Source organism: Podarcis erhardii (genome assembly GCF_964252035.2).
Source record: "Podarcis erhardii genome assembly, chromosome: 1".
Taxonomy (NCBI): Eukaryota; Metazoa; Chordata; class Lepidosauria; order Squamata; family Lacertidae; genus Podarcis; species Podarcis erhardii.
In genome coordinates this window covers 79365921-79390419 of record NC_138497.1, presented here as the reverse complement: position 1 = coordinate 79390419, position 24499 = coordinate 79365921, and the positions used below count along the sequence as shown (strand labels likewise).

Sequence of the window (24499 nt, the reverse complement as noted above, 5' to 3'; positions counted from 1 at the left end):
GAAGGACGTGTGACCAGTGGGTGGGTAGGCCTGGCAGAGTTTACATTCCCCCAGAAGCTGAAGAGATTATATCCAGTGTCACAATTCTGGCCACCATAGCCCATAAATAGCACACTGAATAAACTTCATTTGCCTTGCCAGCCTTCACAGAATGATTCAAGGAGCACACTTAGTTGCACTTTAGCACAGTGTCTCTATGCAAGGCCGAATGCAGAGAGAAATCTCCCTAATGTCAGTGAGAAGCTAAATAGTTTAAAGTTCATCAACACAAGAGCCTGAAAATTCCTTGAAATCGGTTACCATAGGAAACAAGACTTGGCAGGAACCTTAATGGCTACGATACAAAAGTGCGCTTGGATTTTATGTTCTTCAGGCTGCTGGGGGTTTTTTTTTAGCTGAAATACATGTCGCACCATGTTCTTGACATCATCCCGAGCATAAACAAGTAAATTAAAAGTGAAGCCCACCAAGAGTGTAGAACCACACCCAGTTCTATGAAATAATTCTCAGAAACGACATGAGACTAGCAGCAAACAGAGAACAATCAGCCTACCCTGCACTGTGATATTAACAGCTTCCATTTGTAACTTGGTTTAAATTCACCTAAAGAGTGCAGGGAACCATTTTTCAGATGCAGCTTGCCAAAAAAGTGCAGCCTCCATGCCATCCCATTTTTCATGGCTTACCACAGCTCTGTATGTGCATGTGTGAATCAACCCTAAGGCTTGTTTCACTGTGAGATAAGAACATAACAGCAAGAGAAATGCAAGCATGCATGGGGCACCCATAGTAGAGCCCACTATTTGCATTTCTCCAAGAACAGCACCTGTTTAACCCTAATGCCACTGCCATGATGCCAACCAGGCAAACCCAAATGCAGTGTGTATCCTCCCCATGGGAATCCTTTAAAGAATGGACAATCCCAACAACAAACACTTTGAAAATAGGCTGAAGTTTTTCTTAGGGGGTGCTTTAGGAATTTGACGTTTGTTTCCAGTGCCAGCAATAGTGTTAGCCACACACACACACTTGTGTATACACACACACAGGGCCTTCTCCTCAGCTAATCTGCATGATATATCATCTCATGGTTGAACCAATAGCTTGGAAGAGGGCAATTTTCATCTCCATCAGGGCACTAGGTCTGCATCAGGTGTGTGGGGAACTCTTGGCCTGCCAAATGTTGCTGAACTAGAACTCCCACAATCCCTGTTCACTGGTCATCCTTGTTATAAGGTGCATAATCTCTGTTGTTTCTTCAGCTTTGTAAACTGCCTTGTGTATAATAATACAGCAAGGCGGCTTACAAATTAAAAGCGAAATGAAATGAAACTCTACCAAATTTATATTGGCATAAGCTTTTGTGGACAATGATCAAAACACAATTGATCATGAAGTAGACCCTAGCCCACAAACACTTATGCCAATATAAGCCCATGGGCATTTCCAAACTATTGTGATTTGGAGGTGGGATCCAGTCACATATCAGCAAATTCAGACTGCATAATTGAAGTTGATTTGGAACACGGGTGCAACTCCAGTTCCCGGCAAAAAGGATATTTTTTGCTGAAAGGAAACTGAAGGGAAAATGCACTAGAAAGTATGGGACAACAATTGCTCTGTCATATAACCTCCTTGCAAATAAATCAGGATGAATGCTCAAGAAACAGGCTGTCTGGAAGCAAGCAAGCCATCTTTAAGGTGCCAAAAGACTTCCTGTTGATTTCACTAGTGGTCTTCAGGGTGCTATACTAGAGGACAACAGCTATAATAAGGGATCCCACAGCCGTTACATGAACAAACAGGGCTGAATATTGAGTTAAAATTCTGCCCCTTCAGCACTCCAGTGCAAGTTATAATGAAGGCACAAGGTGAAGCAAAATGGAAGGCACTGCCAGGGTTTATACATGCTCCATGATTCTCAGTCAAGAACATACTGTTCTGGGACAATCAGACCAGCACACCATACTAATGGTCCACTATTTGAAGGCAGTCATCCTACACAGCATCATGGAATTACCATATTTATCTCTAGAAGGATTCAATATCCTCAGAGTTCTTTATAGATATACCACTGGATACTCAAGTCCACCTTAACAGTTTAGTCACCAGCAGAGCTGTAGCATGAATTAAAGGTTTCATAATGGGAGTGATTAACATCCAGTATGAAGATCCCGTTTCTCATTTCCACTCCACAATGATTTTATTAAATTGTAGGTTCAGGAGGGCGCCAAAGCCTTCCAAGTCCAGCTCTACCAGGCCCCAGGGAAGATTGCTTACCACAACACACATACCCCATAATCCTGTCCACAGTGTAGTGCATAATGCAAGGAATCAGAGCAAACAAGGTTAAGCACCACCTCAGAGGACCTTCAAATTAGCCAGCTCCAGATAGCTCAAGAAAGTGAGCCACCCCACATTCTACAGGAGAAATAAAAAGGATTAACTAAGGCAGGGGTAGAGATATTGCTGGGCTACAACTCATTACCACCAACCAACAGCCAGCTGAGGCTGATGGGGGTTATATTGCAAGATGATCTAAAGGGCACCATATTGGGCACCCCTAACCTGAGTAGTAGAAGAGTCTGAGAGGATACAAAATCACACAGTGGAAGGTGCCAGAAAATTCATAGCAGTTTTTCTTGTGAAAGGGGGATATATATGTGTGTCAGTTGGCTTTATGTTTAAAGCAATCAGATCAGTAAACCAGGGGTTTGCTGACATGCTTACACATTTACTATGGAGGGTCAGCGGTCACACAGCAATTTCTTTTTACTTAGCCATTCAGTTTTCTATCTGCTTCTGGCAAAGCAGCAGCAGGGCAAGGAGTTCACATAACTCAGAGATCAGCCTCCTTACCGTTCATTCACTTATGCTGTACTTCCACATTTAGCCTGCCCCAGGGTCACAAAAGTCTGAATTCAAATACTGCATGTTTATTTTTAACTTCTTGAATGGCTAAGCAAAAGATCCCTGATAGGCACACTAGGACATTTAGCTTCCACATTCAGCGGGAAGCAGATCTGTTCCTGAGATTCCACACAGCATTTAACGTAGCGTAATATCCCTGATACGGAAGGGGGGGCATGTCTTCTTCACCTTCTTCTTCGCTACAATATATCCATTTATTTCCGAGTCCAATTGTCAATGTCAAAAGGGACTAAAATCTATAAAATTCATAGAAAATCAACGTGCCAATTTGCTCAATTTCTCTAGGACTCCATGACACCTCCCCTGTCCTCCATAATCCCTCAAGCAAGGTGTCAAGACCCTAATCCTGTCAAATCACTCTGCCAAGCCTTTCCTCCGGGCAATGCCAGGCGGCAGACTATGCATACATGGACCATTGTCTTCTCATCACCGGTACTCAGGATGTACTTATCTGTGCATATCTCCAGCTCTGCATATTCCCCTCCCTCCTCCATATGTAATCTGTGTAACCCAACCTCTCCTTAATGTATTCATGATGTAATTGGGATGTATTTTGCACTGTATTCTGGCAAAGGGACAAGAGGTTCAAATCCTGTGGCTCATCACTTTGGTAGTGGAGACTTAATCTAATCTCCAATTCCTCTTTCTCCCAAATCTGTATGGAAAAATGTAATCTTTTAGATTACTGTACTGTTGTAATGTGCACAAATAGCATCTAGGGGCCTAGGAGCCAACTCCTAGGGGCCAAGGTCCCTTTGCCCCCCCCCTAAAATATTTGAGGGGCCCCCCACAATTGAGGGTAATTCCCATTCAAATGGTGTGTGTGCTGTGTCACATGATTGATTATGCGGAGCAGGGTTTATCTCCCCCCCCCAACAATATTTTATTCAATATTGGCTGATTAACATTCTGTGGCCTTTTAAATGTGTTTGTGGGAGGAGGGTTATTAGTTTGTGCTTGTTTTTTGCTTTGTGATCTATTTTGTGTTCTCATTTTAAGTTTTTATGTTGTAGACCGCCCTGTGATCTTTGGATGAAGGGCAGTATACAATTATTATTATTATTATTATTATTATTATTATTATTATTAAGCATACAGGCTTTAGGGCCCAGTTGAAAAGTCAACAATTATATCTGGGATAGGTATTTGCAATAGAAGTCAGCAGCTGTTACATATTTTGCACTCATTCAGAATCCAAATGAGGTTCACTGACATTTTATCTCAAATGGGTGCTGCTTATTAAAATTGACATGGCTTCTATCTTCATCATTTATTTATTTATTTATTTATTTATTTATTTATTTATTTATTTATAACACCCCATTCAGCAACAAAGGCTCTGAGGGCAGGGCACAGCAACAGTAATAATACAATAAAAGCAAAACAAGAATACAAAAACCAACTGAAACTGACACGAGGACAAATAGAAGAAGACACCTTCACCCCGGTATGGCTCCCCTTTATCCCATACACAGCCCAACAAGTCAATGACAAAAACCCACCAACAGCATACAAATCAATATGGCTAACCTGATCCAAAACACCCACCCACCCCACTCACACATGAAAACAAAGACCAGCACAGCCAACCACAAATGAATATCCACACCCTAGGCCAACCCCAACCTCTCTCACCAGCCAAAGGAACACAAGTGAACAGCAAAGAACCTGCACAAGCAATGCTGACACCAAACCCTACATATAGTAAGTAAAATACTGTAGAAACATCGCCACCCGACCCCACCCCCACCCATCTTCCCCCCCTCCACCTCTTTCCCCCTTTTCTTCCTAATGTCTCAACAAATGAAACTGACTTGTTAAAATGTTACATGGGGGAAAAATATGAGAGAGAGACATTGCACACACTTTTGTAAATCAAGAAAATCTTTAATAATAATAATAAAAAGAATACAAAAACCATTTCCATCCAAACATGAAAAAGCACAATAAAATGGCACATCTTAATAATGAAAACTCAGCAGACAACCACAGATAGATATATACGGATGTGTTGTGGGGGGGAGAAAGAGAGAGAGAGAGAGAGAGAGAGAGAGAGAGAATCAAGTGTGGGAACATTTAAAAGCTCTTTGTCTGGCACTGAAAGGATATAAACACAGGCACTTTGCAAGCATCCCTGAGAACACTGCAGAGGTGGCGTACCAGAAGCAAAAAGACTCTCTCCGGTCATCACTTACTTTGAATGACTAGGGCACCCCAGTTCATATTAACATCACAGTGACTGAGCAGACCATTAGGGAGGAAGACAGTCAAACAAACAAACATCTGTCCACTAAACTATATAGGGCTTTAAATCTCAGTACCCACAAGTTGAACGGACTCTGAATCCCATTGGGAGCTGGTCAATCTGCTAGCATGAACTGGAAGTGTAGAGGCAGCGTGGGGTGGGCACACAGTGGGTTTTCATCACTCGTGATGAAAAAAGTGTCTTTAGCTTTGCTTTCATCTGTATTAGATGCTCCCTTATATTATCATTATTTCTTGAATTTATATACTGCCCTATACCCGGAAGTGTCAGGGCTGTTCAGGAACACAGGAACTGTCAGGAACACAGGCAGCTGCTTCCTACCAAGCCCAGCATTGTCTACACTAACTGGCAGCAGCTTCAGAGTTTCAGACAGGAGCCTGACTTGGAGTTGCCAGGGAGTTGGAGCTGTCTACCCCTGAGCCACAGCTCTCCCTTCACTACTATGCTGGCAACTATGCAGGCCCTCATGCAGAGGTCTTCCCCACATATTTTAGCTGTGATCTTTTTAACTGGAAATGTCAGGGATCCTACATGGGATCTTCTGCACACAAAGTGTGTGCTCTGACACTGAGCTATAGCCTCTTCCCAGCTGTAGGCCAAGCGGCAGAAAATGTGGCAAAAGAACTTCAGTTCAAAATGGAGAATGAACACAGGTTTCCTATGCAATCCTAGCCATCCCATTCCTCTTCCTCTCCGTGTCCAATTCATCCCTTGACTATTTTAATGGCAAGGGGGTGTCTATGTTTTCTTAGTGTGTTTTTAGCCCCAGTTGCAGCCACACCATGCTGTCATTAGGTTCCCCAATGCAGTGCCCGTGAGCACAAATGGAGCCCTCAGAGCACCCACCTTTGGCACCAATAAAAAATATACAGTTATTTTGGCTTTTTGCTTGTTTGTTTGGCAGGAGAGTTGCCTGCTTTTTTCTTAGTGTCATGGGGCACATGTGGCTGTTTTGTCTGGTTTTTGGGGGGAGCTGGGTTCTGAACATTGCCAGTTTTTCTTCTGTGAACTGGGTATTTTTTTTGGTGCCCACAACAGTTTATTTGATTTATATCTATGCCCCTCGGCCCAGTATCCTTGTTTGCTATAAAGTACAATGGCACAGTGGCCGTGATGGGGGAAATCCTTTTCTTCAATGGAAATACCTGTGAGAATGAAAAGAAATAAGTTTTTCACGAAAGAAGTCACGTGGCCTCTACTACTGCTGCTCTGACCAAACTCTACCGGTCATTATTCACCTCTGTTTAAGAGGGCTTGCTTGGATGCTGAAGCTCCAATGTTAAGGAGGAAAGTTTGGGCACATCCACATAACTGCGAAATCCTCCTTTTAAATGAGCAAAGGGTGCCACTTAGCTACAGGGTGCTGGATGGACTGTGCCATGCGATGCCAGTGGTCATTCATATCGTTGGGTCCTCGTTTCCCCAGCACAGCCTGTCCTACAAGCTGCTTGCTTCTGGGACGCAGCTCATAAATGGAAATGAGGAGAGCACAATCCCAAACTATAGGCTGAGGCAGGTGGAACAGGAACGTTTCATTGAAGACAGTAATTGATGTGAGGGTCTTGGGCTTGGATTTCTGATGCTTCTGCTTATGGAGATTGCAGAAGGCATCGATCCTTGCATATATACCTGGAACAGAAAGAACATCAGAAGGAGTGGCAACATGAACAGTTATTGTCCCAAGATTACAACTATTCCTCTGAACTGGGCAGAGATTTAATAATTTATCTTTTCCTTGCATTGAGGCTGAGAGGGAGGAATTTGATGATTATTGGAAGAAGCAATACCTTCTATATCTGTGAGAGGAAGGACTACAAATGTCTGTAACACAGCCATACAGGAGAGGCAAAAGGAGGAAGAATCGAACACTGCAAATGAGATATAATGTGCTAAGGCTTCAGAAGCACTAAGAACAACATACTCTGGAGCAAACTGGATATGCATATTAATCTCTAACTGGGTCGCAAGAAAGCAACTACAGAATATAAAACAAGGGTTCTAGTAGGGTTGCCATATTTCAAAAAGTAAAAACCAGGATACCTCGAAAGCTTTCTTTAAGGAAGACCCCAAAATTCTTGAGCTTTTTTTTTTTTTAAGGAAAACCCGAAAGGGCAAAGTGTCATTTTTTGGAAATTCACCCCACCTTCAAAATCCCAGTAATGTCCATGAAAATCCGGATGTATGGTAGCCCTAGTTCTAGATATCTTTTGGAAATTTAGATAAACATGAAAGTCATATTCCAGTAAAACAACAAAAGCAAGCCTGTAGTCTTCATCTTTGTATGGAAAAGCCTTGTAGTTTTGTATCTGCTGGTGTCAGAGATCAAAGCTGGACTTCCATTTATCAGAAGATGAGGGTCCGGGTCCCTATATAGTTCCCCCACTCCCTTCAATTATTATTATTTGGTCATTTCTCCAGCCCACCTATCTCAGTTTTTGTGCTCTATTGCCTTTCAGCAATATGCTACATCCATTCTCTTCAGTCACACCTTTGGACCACTTCCTGCACTACAGCCTTAAACAACTTCAAGGGGACAGAGATATTGAGCTGGGATTTCAATATTGACTTTATGCTTTTAATGGATGGGATGAGGAGAAAATGATCATTTCCCAAGACACTCTCCACCTTCAACTATTACTGCTACAGTGTCTGTAGAACTTTAATCTGGCTCTAAAGATACCAAGACTCTACATCTCTGGGTCAGTTTTTATCAACATATTCAAGAATACACCTCTCTTGTGAGTCACCTCTCTGCAGGTGGGACAGCAGGTCAGAAGGAGGCAGCACCCAAACATCAGGCAAAGAACAAGAAAACAGATATATTTACGTTTCTCTGGATTGTTGTACAAGAAGGCAGTTTTCACTTTCAGTAGCCCAACCTCTATCTTCTGAGAAATCGGAAGGCACTTCAGTGACACAAGAACTTCTCCGACTGTGTCCTGTGAAAAGAGGTAAGGGAAACGCTGGAGGGGAAGGCCAGCAAATCCACTTGCAAATCTCCTTCAGCCTTACCAACCTTGAGGCCCAGGAATTTCCTTAGGATTGGAATGGGGGAGAGAGAAATCAGCTATGGCTTATTGCCACCCGCTTTTTATTTTGCGACTGTTTCTTACTCTGTTGCTTCTATGAGTAAGGGGTGGCAGTTTCTTCCAGTAGATGCTTGTAGGCAACAATTCTTGGCGGTGAAAGGTATTAAGTTGTTCAAAAGCCACAGAGTGAAAGTTTACTTGGCACAGAGTGGGCTACTCTAAGTGAAAAACAGGGTGGGAACTATTACTAAGGCCATTGGTTGTTTAATCTGTTTGAATGTATTGTGTGCATGTTTGAGTTCTACCCAGGTATTTGGTTAAACGGGCTTAATTTTTGTCGTTGTACTTTTGCTTGTTTTCCTTACAACAGAATAGTTAATTTCTTGTTTATTTGATTTGGTAAGACTCAGCATGGATATTGAAATCCCTCAGGCCTGTTGTCTTTTACATTTCATCTTGTTGGTTTCAGCCTGGTTTTCTAGTTTGCCAAAATTACATTAAATCTTAATTCTGTCTTTTATGGTGTTAGCTATTCCTTCCAGCTTTGTGTCATCTGCAAATTTATAAGCATCCCATCTATAAATGGGAGCTCTGCAGCTCTGGTAATGCACAAAACATGTCTTCATAATTTTGAGAATTTTCTGGGTGATCTCTCTATGTGGCAGTCTGCTTGTGTGACAGAAATCCACTTGCACAAAGGGACTTACTATTTCTCTTTTTCCACTCTCCTCTAACCCCTCCCCACCAGGCACCCTCAAAATCATTTCTGGAGTATTCCCTCAACACTTGGGAGCAGATTTTGTGGGTGAATTGAAGGCTGCAGGGGTGAGAAAGGGAAGTAGATGCCCCGTTCCAAGAGCAAGTGGCTGCTTGCACTACTCGTGATCTCACCTTCTGTGTCAATAACCTGGAATTTTTATTTTGTAATAAAAAAATTAATGTAGGATTTTGAGAATTCTCCCAAAGTAATGAAGAAAACCCACAGCTACCTTTGTCGCCTTCTGTAATTCTTCACAGAATTCGATCTTTCTGGAAGTATTAAGTGCATTCAGAGCTATTCTCACTTCCCCCAGAGGTATATGCCGGGAATATCTGTCAAAGTGTTTAACCTATGGAATAATTGACATCATAAAATAATAACAATAACAATAACAATAATAATCTGTATTGATTTATGGTGTTTATTCCTGAAATGCTTCACATGCATTTATTCCTGCAATTCATATATATATATGGCATAGAAATGATGATGATGATGATGATGATGATGATAATGATATACAATGGCCCTATAAATTAGGCCGACGGTATCATCCCTATGGATGGTGGACTGAAGAGAGATAGTGGTTTGCTTAAAGCCACACAAAGAGCTCAAAAGTGAGGCGATATTTAAACTGAAGATTTCTACACATAGACCACCATAGTATATGAAGTTTGAAAAGACAAATCAGTAGGTCATAGTCAATTAATCTTTACTCAGAGTAGACCCATTAAAATTAGTGGACATGACTAACCGAGTGTACTCTGAGAAACAGTTCAGGCTTCCTCAACCTCGGCCCTCCAGATGTTTTGAGACTACAGTTCCCATCATCCCTGACCACTGGTCCTGCTAGCTAGGGATCATGGGAGTTGTAGGCCAAAAACATCTGGAGGGCCGAGGTTGAGGAAGCCTGAGTTACCGTAGTTGAATACAGCCCAATATTTCCTGCAAAGGTCATAAGACCTCAGGGGAATTTCCACTCAGATATGAAACACGGTGTTGAAATTCCAGGCCTTACTCTGCTCACGCAAATTGCTTAAAGAACATTTTCCTGTGTCACGTAAGTTGACCCTAGATGCTGTTTCTCAGTTCAGGTGTTATTAATGTGATTTCCACATGAATATTTTGCTTTTCATTCTGTATTCCTTCTTGGTTAGTACTGGGAGGGAAGGGCGAGTGCAAAAGTTTGCACTCCATTAATTAATTAATTAATTAATATTACATTTATATCCCACTTTTTCTCCAAGGGGCTCAAGGTGGCATATATGGTTCTCCCCCGCCCCGTTTTTTCCTCACAGCAACTTTGTGAGGTAAAGTTAGAGAAAGTGACTGGCCCAAGGTCACCCATTGTACTTCAAGGCTCGGTGTGGATTTGAACCCTGGCCTTCCAGGTCTTAGTACAGCAGTACAACCACTACCCAACACTGGTTTTCTGGGAAATAATCTTCATAACTATCTTACACTTATTTGAACAGACATCCCACCATATTCCTTATTATAACACAAGTTCCATGCTGTTGCTTTTCCCATTATCTGATTTGTTCAGTTGCTGCCTCCCTTTCACACTGGGGTTGATAAAAGCACTATTTTGTTCACCTCATCAATGAACACATCAAAATTTTATCCATTTGCTTTTTTGTGTAGCTCACAAAAACAGTTTCCCCTACATGCAAGATAAAATGTAGTTATAAACCTACACCAAGCAGCCTGAGAAGCTTGGAGGAGGATATTTTTTTTTAAAAAAAAAGTTGGCTAAAGAGCCCAATATATTGAAAAAAAAGGAAACATACGCTGACAGGAAATGCACAAATAGCAGTGATGGGGCACCATGTGTCAAGCCAAGCAAAAGGAAATTGAACAAAGTGGAACAGAGGGCAACCGCATGTACCCCATGGTTGCAGGAAAGACATGCACTTATTGGAGATTTCCACAAGATGGAGGCATTGCTCCATAGGCAGCTGAAAGATCGGCAGTTCAGATCTATGATGCACCTAGTTTTTTATTTACAATTTGAAATTATATTGTTACATGCTTTGAAAGGGTTTTCTGCCCCACCCCACCCCTCAAACCACATGACTAAAGCCCTGTGTTTCTTTGAGGCAATTTCTTGCCTCATTTTGAGAACAGCTGCTTCATGTATGAAATGCCATAAAACTTCAGCTTTGTATGATGGTTGAAAGAAGATATCAGCTAGTTCAGTTGTTCAGTGTTGCAACTTAGTTAGTTGGTGTTAGGGCAACAGTGATGCTTCGCATCTGTATGTACAGTGGTACCTCGGGTTACATAGGCTTCAGGTTACAGACTCCGCTAACCCAGAAATAGTGCTTCAGGTTAAGAACTTTGCTTCAGGATGAGAACAGAAATCGTGCTTCGGAGGTGAAGTGGCAGCAGGAGGCCCCATTAGCTAAAGTGGTGCTTCAGGTTAAGAACAGTTTCAGGTTAAGTACAGACCTCCGGAACAAATTAAGTACTTAACCCGAGGTACCACTGTATCTGAAAAGCCTACCAAGCTGAAACTTTCTTTTTTGTGTATAACTTCATCCAGAGTTGTTTTCTAAGCCTATTATTTATACAGCAGATCTGGACCTTTCTCTGCTTCTGTATGGTGGCTGGTACTGCAAGCAAGATCCACACTTTCACTGTGTGTGAATCTTATATCAGATTCCCAATGAAGTACCTTGGTTCTCAAACGCCTTGGTTCCCAAACACCGAAAACCCAGAAGTGTTCCATTTTTCGAATGTTTTTCGGAAACCGAACGTCTGATGCAGCTGTTGGCTATTGTTTCTGGGGCGCCTGCACCAATCAGAAGCTGTGCCTTGGTTTTCGAACATTTTGGAAGTCAAACGGACTTCTGGAACAGATTAAGTTTGGTGCTTTTGTTTTTGCTATTTACTTTGCTTTTTTTTTTTTTTTTTTTTGAGGCTTTTTGGGGTTTTTGAGGCTTTTTCGGTTAATTTGTTTTTGTGACTGTGTGGAACCCAGTTCAGCTACTGATTGATTGATTGTGTGACCGTGGAAATGGATAAAAGCCCCCCATCCACACAATGACTAGAAGAAAAAAATTCATTTTTATCATCTACAATACTCTTATTTATTTTATACATTGATTATTGCTTTCATTTCACGGATCAATGGTCTTGTTAGATAGTAAAAATCATGTTGAATTGCTGTTTTAGGGGTTGTTTTTAGAAGTCTGGAATGGATTAATCCATTTTGCATTACTTTCTATGGGAAAAGCGCACCTTGGTTTTGGAACACTTTGGTTTTGGAACGGACTTCCATTAACGGATTAAGTTTGAGAACCAAGGAACCACTGTATACCCCAGCCAATCCACACTTCACAAGATAAAACTTTCCCTAATGAGGCCTCCTGCCGCCGTTGCCCTTTCACTGTTCAGATCCCGTTCTTAGACTGAGGTAAAGTTTGCAAACTGGAACACTACTTCCGGTTTTGTGGAGTTCGTAAACCGAATTGTTCGTAAACAGGGCTGTTCTTAAACCGAGGTACCACTGTATTTGAATGAATGGTATTAGAAATTGTATTATAATTTGGTATTGTTATAATGAGGCTATTATTGGATTGTAATTGAAAAATTAATAAAAAATATTATTAGAAAATATTTTAAAAGTCTATTTAAAAAAATATGTGGGGAAGAGGAATGGAAGAGAGGAACCTTGGGTGAAGCAGGTCTCTGGGCTACCGAGGAGAGGAATCAGCATAACAGAAGCATGAGAAGGGATCCTGAGGATCATCTAGTCCAACCCCTTGCAATGCAGGAATATGCAGCTGTCTCATACTGGGATTGAACCTGCAACCTTGGAGTTATTAGCACCATGCTCTAACCAACTGAACTATCCATGCTGACATCCTTAATATTCTGGGGCATATCCACTCCCTTGAAGCCACGTGCCACTAATTCACCCGAGCCCCCACCTGCTTGCACTGCAACAACAACCAGGCTCGCCAAGACTCCATTACCATCCACTGAGACACACTAGCATGGGACTCACCCATATCATCTAGCCTGCTTTTTTCTGGGAACATAACTTTAGTGCTAAAACACTGAACCAGGAATGTGGGAAGCTCTTCTGTAAATGCGCCCCTCTGTAAAACTATAGAAGACTACCCACTATCGCTCTCACCTGTAACTTGATGCTGCTCCTTGTCAGTTCGGCCTCCTGCAGGGTACAAGTGAACTGATCTCCAAAGTCTGGGCTGCTGGAGTTCTTTGCCACGTGGGTCTGCCATTCGTGGACAATATACTGGAGATCAGGAGACTGGGAGGAAGCCCAGCTCAGCAGCCTAACCTTGACAAAGGTGTTGGTGCACTGTTGGGTGGGTAGGCCCAGGGCTCCTGTGACAGTCAAGAGGAGCTCCAGCTGCTCTTTGTTGTAGAGAAGCGAGAACTTCAGTTTGCCTGGATACTCATTAGAAACAACTGCATCACTACTCAAGTTGCCCATTTCGTGGCTATTTTCTGAAGCTGGTGGTGAAAAGCAGATCCCAAGCTTCTTGAGCTCCTTTTGGATTCTTTGGATCTGGACAAAATGAGAAAGGTGTGCTCTTAAAAGTGACTGACTTCTGAGTAAACAAACATGGGGTTGAACTGCTTATAGGCGTATTTATTTATTCATAAAAAATACTTGTATACCATCATTTTAAAAGGAACAAATGGTGGTTTACAACAATTATATATACACAATTTAAAAACACAGATCACTAGCTATTACAGAAAATGTTTTTCTTAATTGTATAGGCCTGGCAGAAGAAAAGTCTTCGGCAAATGTTTAAAGGTTAATGCAGAAGATGCCTACTGAATCTATATTCTACAGGGCTGGGCCAATGAAAGTTTCATGTGGATGTTCAAGGAGTTTCACCAGCTTGTGGAACAACCAGCGACGCTCCTATGGATGATCTCAGTGATCAAGCAGGGGAAGAAGTATTCAGGCAGCCCCTAAGGTATTGAACCTTGAACCTAAGATAAATTAATACAAGGGCCCGGAACCCGGCTCAGTAGTGGATGGGCAGCCACTGCAGATGTTATAATGGTGATGCCACATGTCGACAGCCATGTGTCCCCATCAGCAGTCTGGCCGCCACTTTCTGCAGCAGCTGGAGCTCCCAAAGAACAGACATCCATAGAGCACATTGCAGTAAACCAGCCCCAGTGCATGAACTACAGTGGTTAGGCTATTCCTGTCCAGGAAAGCTTGTAGCTGACCAACCACACTTTGGCTTCTAGTGACAGGAATGTACCCAAGAGTACCCAAGCTTACACATCTGCATTTCCAGAGGAAGTGCGACCCTGTCCAGAATGGGTAACTTGCCTACCTCCCAGACATGGGAATCGCCCTCTCAAAGAGCTTCTATTTTTCCAGGATTTAAACAGTTTATTGGCCCTCATCTAATCCAGCACTGCATTCGGACACCAGTCCAGAGCTTGCATAACCACTCCTGATTCAAATGTTATGGAGTAGTAGAGCTGCATGTCATCAGCATACCAGTGACACCTTGCTCCAAGACTCCTAACGAGTGCTCCCAATAGCTTCATATAGATGTTAAATTAATTATATAGGTTCAGTTGATTAAAATAACAAAAAACAAAACAAAAAACCATTTAAAAGAGTTGGAAAACTCTTCAGGCATTGGAGGGTGGGGTTCTGATGTTACCAACACCAGCCAATCACTGCTATGCACAGCTGCACACTGGCACAACCAATTTACCCCAAACTCAATCCCAGGCAGGTAATTCCACATATGGTTGCAACTGGGGATTATTACACTTGCCTTGATCTCTTGAACATACTCTTGAGCGATGCCAAGAAGAGGTGTCTGCGATCTTTCCCCCTCGAAGGCATTCTCTTCTGCTATCCTTCTCTGGGCTTCATTGGCAAATTTTCTTTCTGCAAGAACAAACATAGCTGAGTGCACATCATCAGAGACAAGTAGGTCCATACATGAATATAAGGAGGGAAGGAACAAATATTTTTCAAAAAGGATCCTTGATGGGTCGGAGCAGGAAAGGGTGGTATCCATTGGCCCTGGTTGGGCAGAAGACAGAAAGGGCAATAGGCAGTGCTAGGGTGAATGATAGGCAGAGCCAACTAATATCAGTTTCATCCCCACCCTCTTCCCTTCTGAGTTATGTAGCACTGAAACTAAGGAGGAGGCTGAGGTGGAGGGAAGAAAGCAGGTAGGTGGGGGCTGGCTGAGAGCAGACCAAGGTTGGTGGGCAGTGCCCTATTCTCCTGGATGGACCAGCCTCTGCTTCGTTGGAAGAACCCATAGAAACGTTTTATTACAAAGTAATGAGGTCATAAGGAAATGATACCTCCTACCAAGTTCTGCATTAGAGTATTGTACAATAAAATGAAAAGCTGCTCACATAGGTATCATGCAGCACCTGAGCCACACTTTTGTCATCATGCACCTACGGTAGATATAATGCCCTCTTTGTGTTTTCATGCACCTGTGCAGCTTCCATGCTTGCAACTCCCCCCATTCAGATTAATGGAAGGAGAGGGGATGTGGAAAGGGGATCTGCTCACAGAGCTATGCCTCCATTGACATGAATGGGGAAGCTCTTCTAGAGAGCAGTTGCAGCTCTTGCATTGCCTTCAGTTCTTTCCTAGTTAGGCTGCAAGTGTTCCTGACAAGAGTAAGAAGCAAGCCCAGGAGAGCGAGGCTTATTCAAGTCACACTCCAACAAGCCTTGTCTTTTTGTGATAGGTCATCGTGATTTTCCGCCTAATTTGGCTTAGTCCTTGATATAATTGTTCAACCCAAAGGAACACATGCTTCTTATCCACAATGTTATCTGTAACGTACCTTCCCATAATCTGCTGGACTTCCGGCATCTGCTCAGTTGGCAAGTCAGAATGATTAATGCCACCACCAGCAGGAGAACAGACAGTGCCAACATGCCATATTTCCAGATATCGGGGAAGGGCAGCTGAAGTAGGCTGAGCTTTGGTTGGGTCATAGCTCCCTGCTGGAAACAGAATGGATGCCCTTCAAGACTACTAGCAGTCACATCATGTTCAATCTGTACCATGGAAATTGAACCACATGGAACAATGTCCTCCAGATGTTGGGCTCCCAATCCTCATCATTCCTAGCAAGTATGGCCAATGAACATCTGGAGGGTACCACATTGGTAATCCCTGGCCTAAAACAAGGTTGGCAAGCTGCAGTCCAGGATCTAGCTAGGCAATGGATTTGATGTGGCTGCTAACCCCCTTCTTTCCCCCCACTGAAGGCTGGTCTCTACCATGAATGGAGAACCACAGCTTTGTACTGGGGAGGAAAATCCCCTGTCCCTAGACCCATCACTCAGATCAGAGGTTTCAACTTTTAAATATGTAAAAAGCAAAAGCAAATGGGCAAGTGTTGCAAAATGCCTGAATATGTAACTGCAGGTGAAATAACACGATATCTACATGGCCAGAATTTAGTTTTCAATTAGGCTTATTGCCTTTTCCTTCAAGCTGCATTCCCAAGCTATCCAGCTTGCGAAGGCCAGGCCGGTGACCTGTATGAGCCTTACATTGTCCACTAGAACCTATATGTTATGGGGCCATCTCTTTAACCCTGTTTTGAGTAGCTTGCTTATTAATAAAAATAAGCAGTACAGATAAATACAGTTCTTCAAGCCAAAATGCAGACATGTCACCACTGCGAAAGCAGAGTTTAGACAAGATCCAAAGAAGCCAATGTGAAAACCTTAACTGTGCCAACGAAGGTGAAAACTAACGGGGGGGAAAGTGGTTGCCTGGGTTACAATCCTGAATTATGGGATCTGCAGCTTAGCAATCGTACTGTGCAAAATATTAACAGGTGTTCTCTTCAAAATATTTTACGCACATATATTTATCCATTCTTTTCCAGATATCTTGTGCCCCAACTTTAAAAACCAAAACAATGATGAGTCAGTCATGCCTTGTTATTCATGCTTACTTGACTCTCCCTGTTGTGGCTGCTGCTGCCACAACAGGGAAGAGGGATCTCGGGTATGCTGATTCAGTGCACCCAATTCCCAGAAGCTATGCTGCTTAGTTCACGTGAATGGATGGGCAATCTGCAGATTTGCTGGATGCAGACAATCTCAGACTGTGCACAGGATGTTCAGTCATTGGAACTCAGGAGGAGATGCCAATGCTGGCAAAGTGCAGCCACATGCCACACCGTGCCTCCTCTTTGCAAGCACCTCTTTCCACAATTCTGATTGTCCTCTAGAGTAGAAAGGCATATTCCATGTTATCATGTCTCAGTGGGAATCCACAGGAGAGCCAGTTTGCTTATGATTATCCTACAACAGGTGTCTCAAGCTCCTGGCATACTGTGAACCTACCACCTCCACCTGCCACAACACACCCACTCACCCACCCACTCACCCACCCACAAGCCACAACTTTGAATCATACCTTTTCAGACGCCTGCTTGAGAAGGGAGATCCTGGTGCTTGCTGCAAAAAAGTGGTGTAGGACTTCCAGTGCAGAAAGGGCTGGCATGCTTCACCAGAAAAACAAGTTCTGCCTCATACAGCAAGAAAACTGGGATACAACTGATCTGGATTCATTCTGCAGAGCTGAAAAATAAGATCTTTATCTCCTTTCCCTAGAACAAAATGCATGTGCCCAGGTGCCCAGATCTCTTTTAAGGCTCAGGATCAGCATCTGGGACTGCTTTCAGATGACACCAAATCTGTTAGCTACCTTCTTGCTAAACATGGAGCATCTGCACTCCCCTGATTTATGTTGCCCCAAAGCATTTTGTACTTGGCCAACACGGAACCAACTTCCTAGAGCTATTGCACCGTACATTTTAATAGGTGTGTTCAGTCACCATGAAACCAGCACATGTTTAGGGCAAGAGTAACTAACCTGGGGTGGCTTTGTGTTTCCCTAAAAGTAACAGATTGCTCCAGAATTCTGATTAGAAATATAGAATTCCATGGAAATTTGGATGCAAGTGTCCTAACAGGGGCCAACTGGGCAATGTACACACCATCATTCCTATAGGTAAGAGAGCTTTTCAGCATAGCTAGATTGAATTGCCATAGTCCCACTTTCCAGAACGTGACAGAATATTTTAAAATTCCATTCTCCCAAATCTAACTCAGCTCTCTACACACTGGACCAAAGTGTATCAGAAGGGATGTTTCACACATGCAAAGTCTGCAGCTGCACTGATGGGCCTGTTTCAGGCCTTCTGAATTCAGAAATACTTTGAAATTATCACAAATGCCAGAATTCGGAAGCTATTAATGATGCCATGGTGTGCCAATTGCACATCTTTTTAGACTAGCAAGGAAAACAAAGAAAAATTCAGCAGACATTTTTTTAAAGCAGATGTGCTTATTATATTCCAGTATTGTGTCAACCCACATAGAGTTCCCTGTTGCGCATCATCTTCTGCAGCATAGCTGATCCCATATAAAGTAGATTGCCAGTTCCAGTTACTCACCTGTTAAAAAGCCAACTGATATTGTACAGAGGGTTTGGCACAAGAGCAAAGGAAACAAATTCAAATAGAATGGAACAATAGAAATAGCATGTAAAGAGGGCTGGCAAAGTACAGTAGAACTTCGTAGCCCTAAGCAGGGGGAAAGGTATTCCCATATAAACCAAGAGGGCACCCCAGATTTCTCCTGCAACAGAGGGATCAGGGGTGCATGGGCTTCCTGGCCATACCAAGAAGAGTGCAACAGCTGGGCTCATGTGGGAGCGCAGCCCTCGAATTCTGAAACAGGTCACATTGTCTACCTCAGGTGTAGTGGAGGATGCTACCCTGTCACCAGTTTTGAATAAGTTTCAATTGCTAGTCCAATCATCTTCAGAATGTGAAATGGGGGTGTCATTCTGACCTTTGCCTCAGAAGGCAAAATGCCTTCGTCAGCCCTCTAGTTATCACAATTACACATCTTCTGAGATGCTCAATGAAGCATATGTGGTTCCCCACTTAGCTCGGTTTATCCTCACAACCACCCTGTGAAGTAAGTTAGCTTGACTGGCCCAATGTCACCCAGTAAGCTTCATGGCAGAGCAGGGATTTGAACCTGATTGTAGTCCCACACTTTTAACCACTGCGCCACACTGACTCTTACCCATCTAAGGCATTTGCTACAGGAAAAATACACATCATTAGAGGTGTTCCCCTCACTTACATGTGATCATCTCATGCGTGACCACATATATGCGTGGTGCTGAGAAATAACTAAATAATTCAATTCATACCTGGAAATGGCAGGAAAGAGCTTGAGAGTCCCTTGTGGCACCTTCCCCAGAGCCCAAAGAGGACATCAGTGAGGGCGGAGAAGAGACTGGAGGCATGGCAGAGCTTTGTTTAGGCTGTTCAGCCTCCTTGCCTAACAGCTGGTATGTCTGGCAGTGCAGCAGTAGCAGCCATTTTCCAAGCGTCCTCCAGCAAGAAGCAGAGCTTCAGTTCTTGTGAATATTTTTGGTATGGATCAAAAAGAAAGCGGTACAAAGGGCATTTAAAGGGTGCTCCCCACTTTACATGATTTCACTTATGCACACAGGGGCCCTGAGCACAATCCCCATGTAAATGGGAGGACAAACACATCTGTATTTAATCTGCTATATGTTTGGGAGATTTGCTTGTCCATTTGCTATGAGTTTGGGGACACCTCTTAAGATATCCTTACCAAATTTTGCGCAATGTTTCCTCATATCAAGGAACAGGTTTTTATCTATGTTTGAATATACAACTGGACGTCATTTTGAATCAAGATGGTGCACTGAACCTTTCAAAACTGCACTGATTTGAACCACCATTTGCAAAACTTAACTGATTTGGGAATTTTGAGCTACGCCGGGTACAAGATTCCTATTGGAGAATAAACATGATGCAGAGTAATCCTTGTTGTGCTACATTGCATTGCACTATATCTTTGGTGATCACTCGTAGCTGAGTAAGATTGTCTTCCATAAACACGGTTTTAACAATGAGTCCGTGACTGTGGAGGCCGATTCTGGACCCACACGTCCTTCCACAGTGGGGACATTGGTTCCCGGGCGGGAGTTGATCCCGGTGAGGGTTTGCCAAGCATGCCTTCCTCTTAGCACGTTTCTCCCTTGCGTTCTGAGTTTGAGTGTCTTCAAAGCCCATGACACCTTTGGTAAAGGCTGTTCTCCAAATGGAGCGCTCACAGGCCAGTGTTTCCCTGTTGTCGGTGTTTATACTACATTTTTTTAGATTTGCCTTGAGACAGTCACTATATAGGCAACAGGTGGCGCTGTGGTCTAAACCACTGAGCCTCCTGGGCTTGCCAATTGGAAGGCCCAGACTCACCTTCGCCACAGCTTTAAGAGGCCTCATTGAGGCACTGGGACATTGCTGCTGCTGCTCTGTGAGTGTTGGGGAAGGCCGCTCCCTCCTCAGGCTAATTCCACCAGACCTAGGGGGCGGGGCCCAGACTCACCTCCGCTACAGTTCTAAGGACACTGGTGCTGCTGCAGCAAATGTTAAAAATGTTTTTATATATTTTAAAGTGTTTTAAAGTTGTTTTTACTTTTTACTTTGTTGTACCACCGTGAACAGTGGTTTTTATCTATGTATTTTTATTTTGTTCCATTTTATTGTGGTTTGGGGTGGGGATTGGATTTGTTTAGGTATAATTGTTTTTGGTTTGTTTGGTTTTTCTATTTTGTAAATGGAGATTGGTATGAGGCTTGGGATTCCTACTGTGGAGGGGCGAGGGAGGTATGGCTGTGGGGGCAGATGCTATAGGCAAAGGGGATCGAGATACGGATATGCTCGTACCCCTTCCAATCTGCGCCCCATCCCAAGGAACGAGGGTAGGGTGAGCAAGGATTACTCACCCCCATCACTGGTGTTGTGCAATGCCAGGTCTATAGGCAACAAAACCGCCACTCTTCGAGATTTTTTTACCTCGCAGGGGGTCGACCTGGCTTGTGTGACGGAGACCTGGGTATGCAAAGGGGAAACTGTTACCTTACGAGAGATGGCGCCCCCGGGTTTCTCCGTCCTCCACCAGTCACGGACTGTGGGCTGGGGGGGAGGGGTGGCATTATTAATCCGGGAAGATTGTTCTTTCAGGGCTCTACCATCGCCATCGATCCCTGGCATTGAATGTGTTGGCCTAGTGTGGGGCTCTGAGGAGAGCTTGGCTGTCTGGCTGGTGTACCGGCCACCTAGCGCACCAGCAGCCACCCTGTCAGGCCTGCTGGAGGTGGTGGCCGGCTGGCCTCGGAGTTCCCTAACCTATTGGTATTGGGGGACTTCAACATCCATGCTGATGCCACTCCCTCCTCACAGGCTCTGGACCTGGTGTCTTCCATGGCGACACTAGGGCTCTCCCAGTTTGTTTCGGGCCCCACACATCAAGCAGGCCACACGCTGGATTTGATCTTTGGCGCCGGTATAGATGTGATCATGTCTCCTTCGATGAAGGTGCCATGGTCTGATCACTACGCTCTGAAAGCCAGGATTGACTTTCCACTCCCACCTTGCTTAGGTGGCGAGCCGATTTGGGCTCGCCCGCAGAGGCTGATGGACCCTGATAGATTCTGTCAAGCCTTGCAGGACCTTGCTCCCCCTGGTGACTCATTGACTGAGCTTGTTGAGGGCTGGAATATCCAGCTCCTGGCAGCCATCGATGAGATCGCACCTAAGCGCCCTCTGCGACCCCGCAGAAACCGGGCTCCCTGGTTTACCGAGGAGCTTTGGAAAATGAAGCGGGACCTCGGACGGCTAGAGCGAGTATGGCGAGGTGCCCGTGACGGAGCCTCAAGAACATCTTATAGGGTTTTTATGAAAACCTATGAGATGGCAGTGAAGGCCGCTAAGAAGTCTTACTTCTTGGCCTCCATTGCATCCGCTAGCTCTCGCCCGGCGCAATTATTTAGTATAATTAGGTCTTTAACGTCCCTTGAAGGACAGCCAAATTTAAATAACAATCTGACACACAGCTGTGAGGCATTTGCGAGCTTTTTTTGCAGAGAAGGTCCTGTTGCTCTGCCATGACCTCCCTGCCAAATTGGATACAATAAAGGAACTGGAGGCCCCTCGACTGTCCTCAGGTTCAGTATTGGACCACTTTGACCGGATATCCCCAGCCGATGTGGACAGACTCCTCCAAGCTGGAAAGCCCACCACCTGTCCTCTTGACCCGTGCCCGTCTTGGCTGATTAGAACGTGTCCAGACGAGGTGCGGGGCCCCCTGGGGGATATCATCAATTTGTCCCTTGGCACTGGGATATTCCCTGGGGAACTGAAGGAGGCAGTGGTGCATCTGCTCTTAAAGAAAACATCATTAGATCCCTTAGATCAAGCCAATCACCGCCTGGTCTCGAATCTTCCATTCCTGGGTAAGGTGATTGAGAGAGCGGTTGCTGAACAGCTTGGTAGGTTTCTGGATGAAACATCGGCTCTGGATCCATTCCAGTCCGGCTTCCGCACTGGTCATGGGACCGAGATGGCTCTGGTCGCCCTAACAGATGATCTCCGCAGGCAGCTGGATCAAGGCGGGTCGGGGCTGCTGATTCTTCTAGACCTGTCAGCAGCCTTCGACATTGTCGATCACGAACTCCTGGACCACCGCCTTGCCGACGTGGGGATCCAGGGCACAGTCCTTCAATGGCTGCGCTCGTTTCTCTCTGGTCGGGGACAGAGGGTGGCACTTGGGGTGGAATTGTCATCCCGCCACTCCTTGGTGTGTGGAGTGCCTCAGGGTGTGATACTCTCCCCGATGCTTTTTAACATCTTTATGCGCCCCCTCGCCCAGCTTGTCCGGAGTTTTGGGCTGGGTTGCCATCAGTATGCCGATGACACCCAACTCTATCTGTTGATGGATGGCCATCCTGACTCGGCCCCAGACACACTGACCAGATGTTTGGAAGCTGTGGCTGGATGGTTAAGTGGGAGCCGGTTGAAGTTAAATCCTTCGAAGACAGACGTCCTCTGGCTGGGACGGGACGATATGGGATTGAGGAGGCAACTCCCATCTCTTGCGGGGGTGCAATTAGTGCCAGCACTGTCCGTTAAGAGTTTGGGTGTAATCTTCGATACCTCCCTCTCTATGGAGGCGCAGATTACAGCTATAACAAAGGCGGCATTTTTTCATCTCCACCAAGCTAAGCAGTTGGCCCCTTATCTCTCTCACCCTGACCTAGCCACTGTGATCCACGCGACGGTCACCTCCAGACTGGATTATTGTAACTCGCTCTACGTGGGGCTGCCCTTGAGACTGACCCAGAAACTCCAGCGGGTGCAGAATGCCGCGGCGAGACTCCTTATGGGGTCTTCGCTGCAAGATCACATTCATCCGGTACTATACCAGCTGCACTGGCTCCTGGTGGAGTACAGGATCAGGTTTAAGGTGCTGGTTTTAACCTTTAAAGCCCTATATGGCCTAGGACCCTCGTACCTACAGGACCGCCTCTCCTGGTATGCCCCACAGAGGAACCTACGGTCTGCAAATAAAAACATCCTGAAGGTCCCAGGCCACAGAGAGGTTAGGCTGGCCTCAACTAGAGCCAGGGCTTTCTCGGCTGCGGCTCCAATCTGGTGGAACGCTCTGTCACAAGAGACTAGGGCCCTGCGGCACCTGACATCTTTCCGCAGGGCCTGCAAGACAGAGTTGTTCCACCAGGCCTTTGGTCAGGGCGCAGCCTGACTCCCTCCTCTGGCAACCTGCACAGAATTTTGCTTAATGGTTGCCATTAATTTGATTTTAATTAATTTTTATAATGAAATGTTTTTAGAATGTTGGATTATTTGATTGATTATTTGATTGTTGTTAGCCGCCCTGAGCCCAGCCTCGGCTGGGGAGGGCAGGATATAAATAAAATTTATTATTATGATGATGATGATGATGGAGTGAGCTCCTGTTGCTCTGTCCCAGCTCCTGCCAAACTAGCAGTTCGAAAGCACGCCAGTGCAAGTAGATAAATAGGTACTGCTGTGGCGGGAAGGTAAACGCTCTGGCTTCCTTCATGGAGTCCCATTGCACATAAACGGCTTAGTCATGCTGGCCACATGACCCGGAAAGCTGTCTGTGGACAAACACCAGCTCCCTTGGTCTGAAAGCAAGATGAGCGCCACAACCCCATAGTCTCCTTTGACTGGTCTTAACCATCCAGGGATCCTTTACCTTTACCTTTTTTACCTATATAGGCAGCCAAGTCAACTAGCACTACCTATTATTCTGGTGTAGAGTTAGTGAAATTATTCCCTCTTTATCAATTGTAACCACAAAGGCAAATGAGTAAGAAGCAGCCTTCAGGTTATTCTGCACCACTGAACACAAAGCTCATATGCCTTCAGGCTGGCCATATCCCAGAGCAAATACTGAGCACAAGAAGATTCCTGCCAGGAATGCCAAAAGACATTTCAAGGGTCAGAGAACAAGGTGTGTGGGGCCAGAACATTCCTTTGTCATGGAAGCCTAGCCTGTATTGAGAGAGGGAGTGCTGGCACTTGTCCCCTTGTTGAGACTACGGCAGCATGAGAGCATTGAAAGCTTTGA

General features: G+C 44.5%; 1 protein-coding gene and 1 long non-coding RNA gene across 2 annotated transcripts; both read right to left on the bottom strand.

Annotated features, from left to right (window-relative positions):
• Positions 1–4797: 4797 nt before the first annotated feature.
• Positions 4798–13851, bottom strand: LOC309345984 (synaptotagmin-1-like). The gene is made up of 4 exons (XM_081869533.1): positions 13131–13851; positions 9216–9335; positions 8025–8136; positions 4798–6826 (listed from the first exon to the last, which is right to left on the bottom strand). Exons 1-4 carry the CDS (start codon positions 13449–13451, stop codon positions 6525–6527), a joined length of 855 nt encoding a protein of 284 aa, XP_081725659.1. The 5' UTR covers positions 13452–13851; the 3' UTR covers positions 4798–6524.
• A 924-nt stretch (positions 13852–14775) lies between these two features.
• LOC309328719 lies at positions 14776–17574 on the bottom strand. The gene is made up of 3 exons (XR_014150845.1): positions 17412–17574; positions 15817–15979; positions 14776–14891 (listed from the first exon to the last, which is right to left on the bottom strand). It is a non-coding gene; the product is annotated as an uncharacterized lncRNA (long non-coding RNA).
• Between the last annotated feature and the right edge of the window lie 6925 nt (positions 17575–24499).

Bases quoted from the DNA above. Each gene is read 5' to 3' on its own strand.
- LOC309345984 (XM_081869533.1), bottom strand. From the start codon at position 13,451: ATGGGCAACTTGAGTAGTGATGCAGTTGTTTCTAATGAGTATCCAGGC. The intron at 8,137-9,215 runs GTAGCTGTGGGT...CTCTTTTCACAG, and splicing joins AATTACAGAAGGCGACAAAG to GACACAGTCGGAGAAGTTCT. The intron at 6,827-8,024 runs GTAAATATATCT...TTTCTGTTCCAG, and splicing joins GTACAACAATCCAGAGAAAC to GTATATATGCAAGGATCGAT.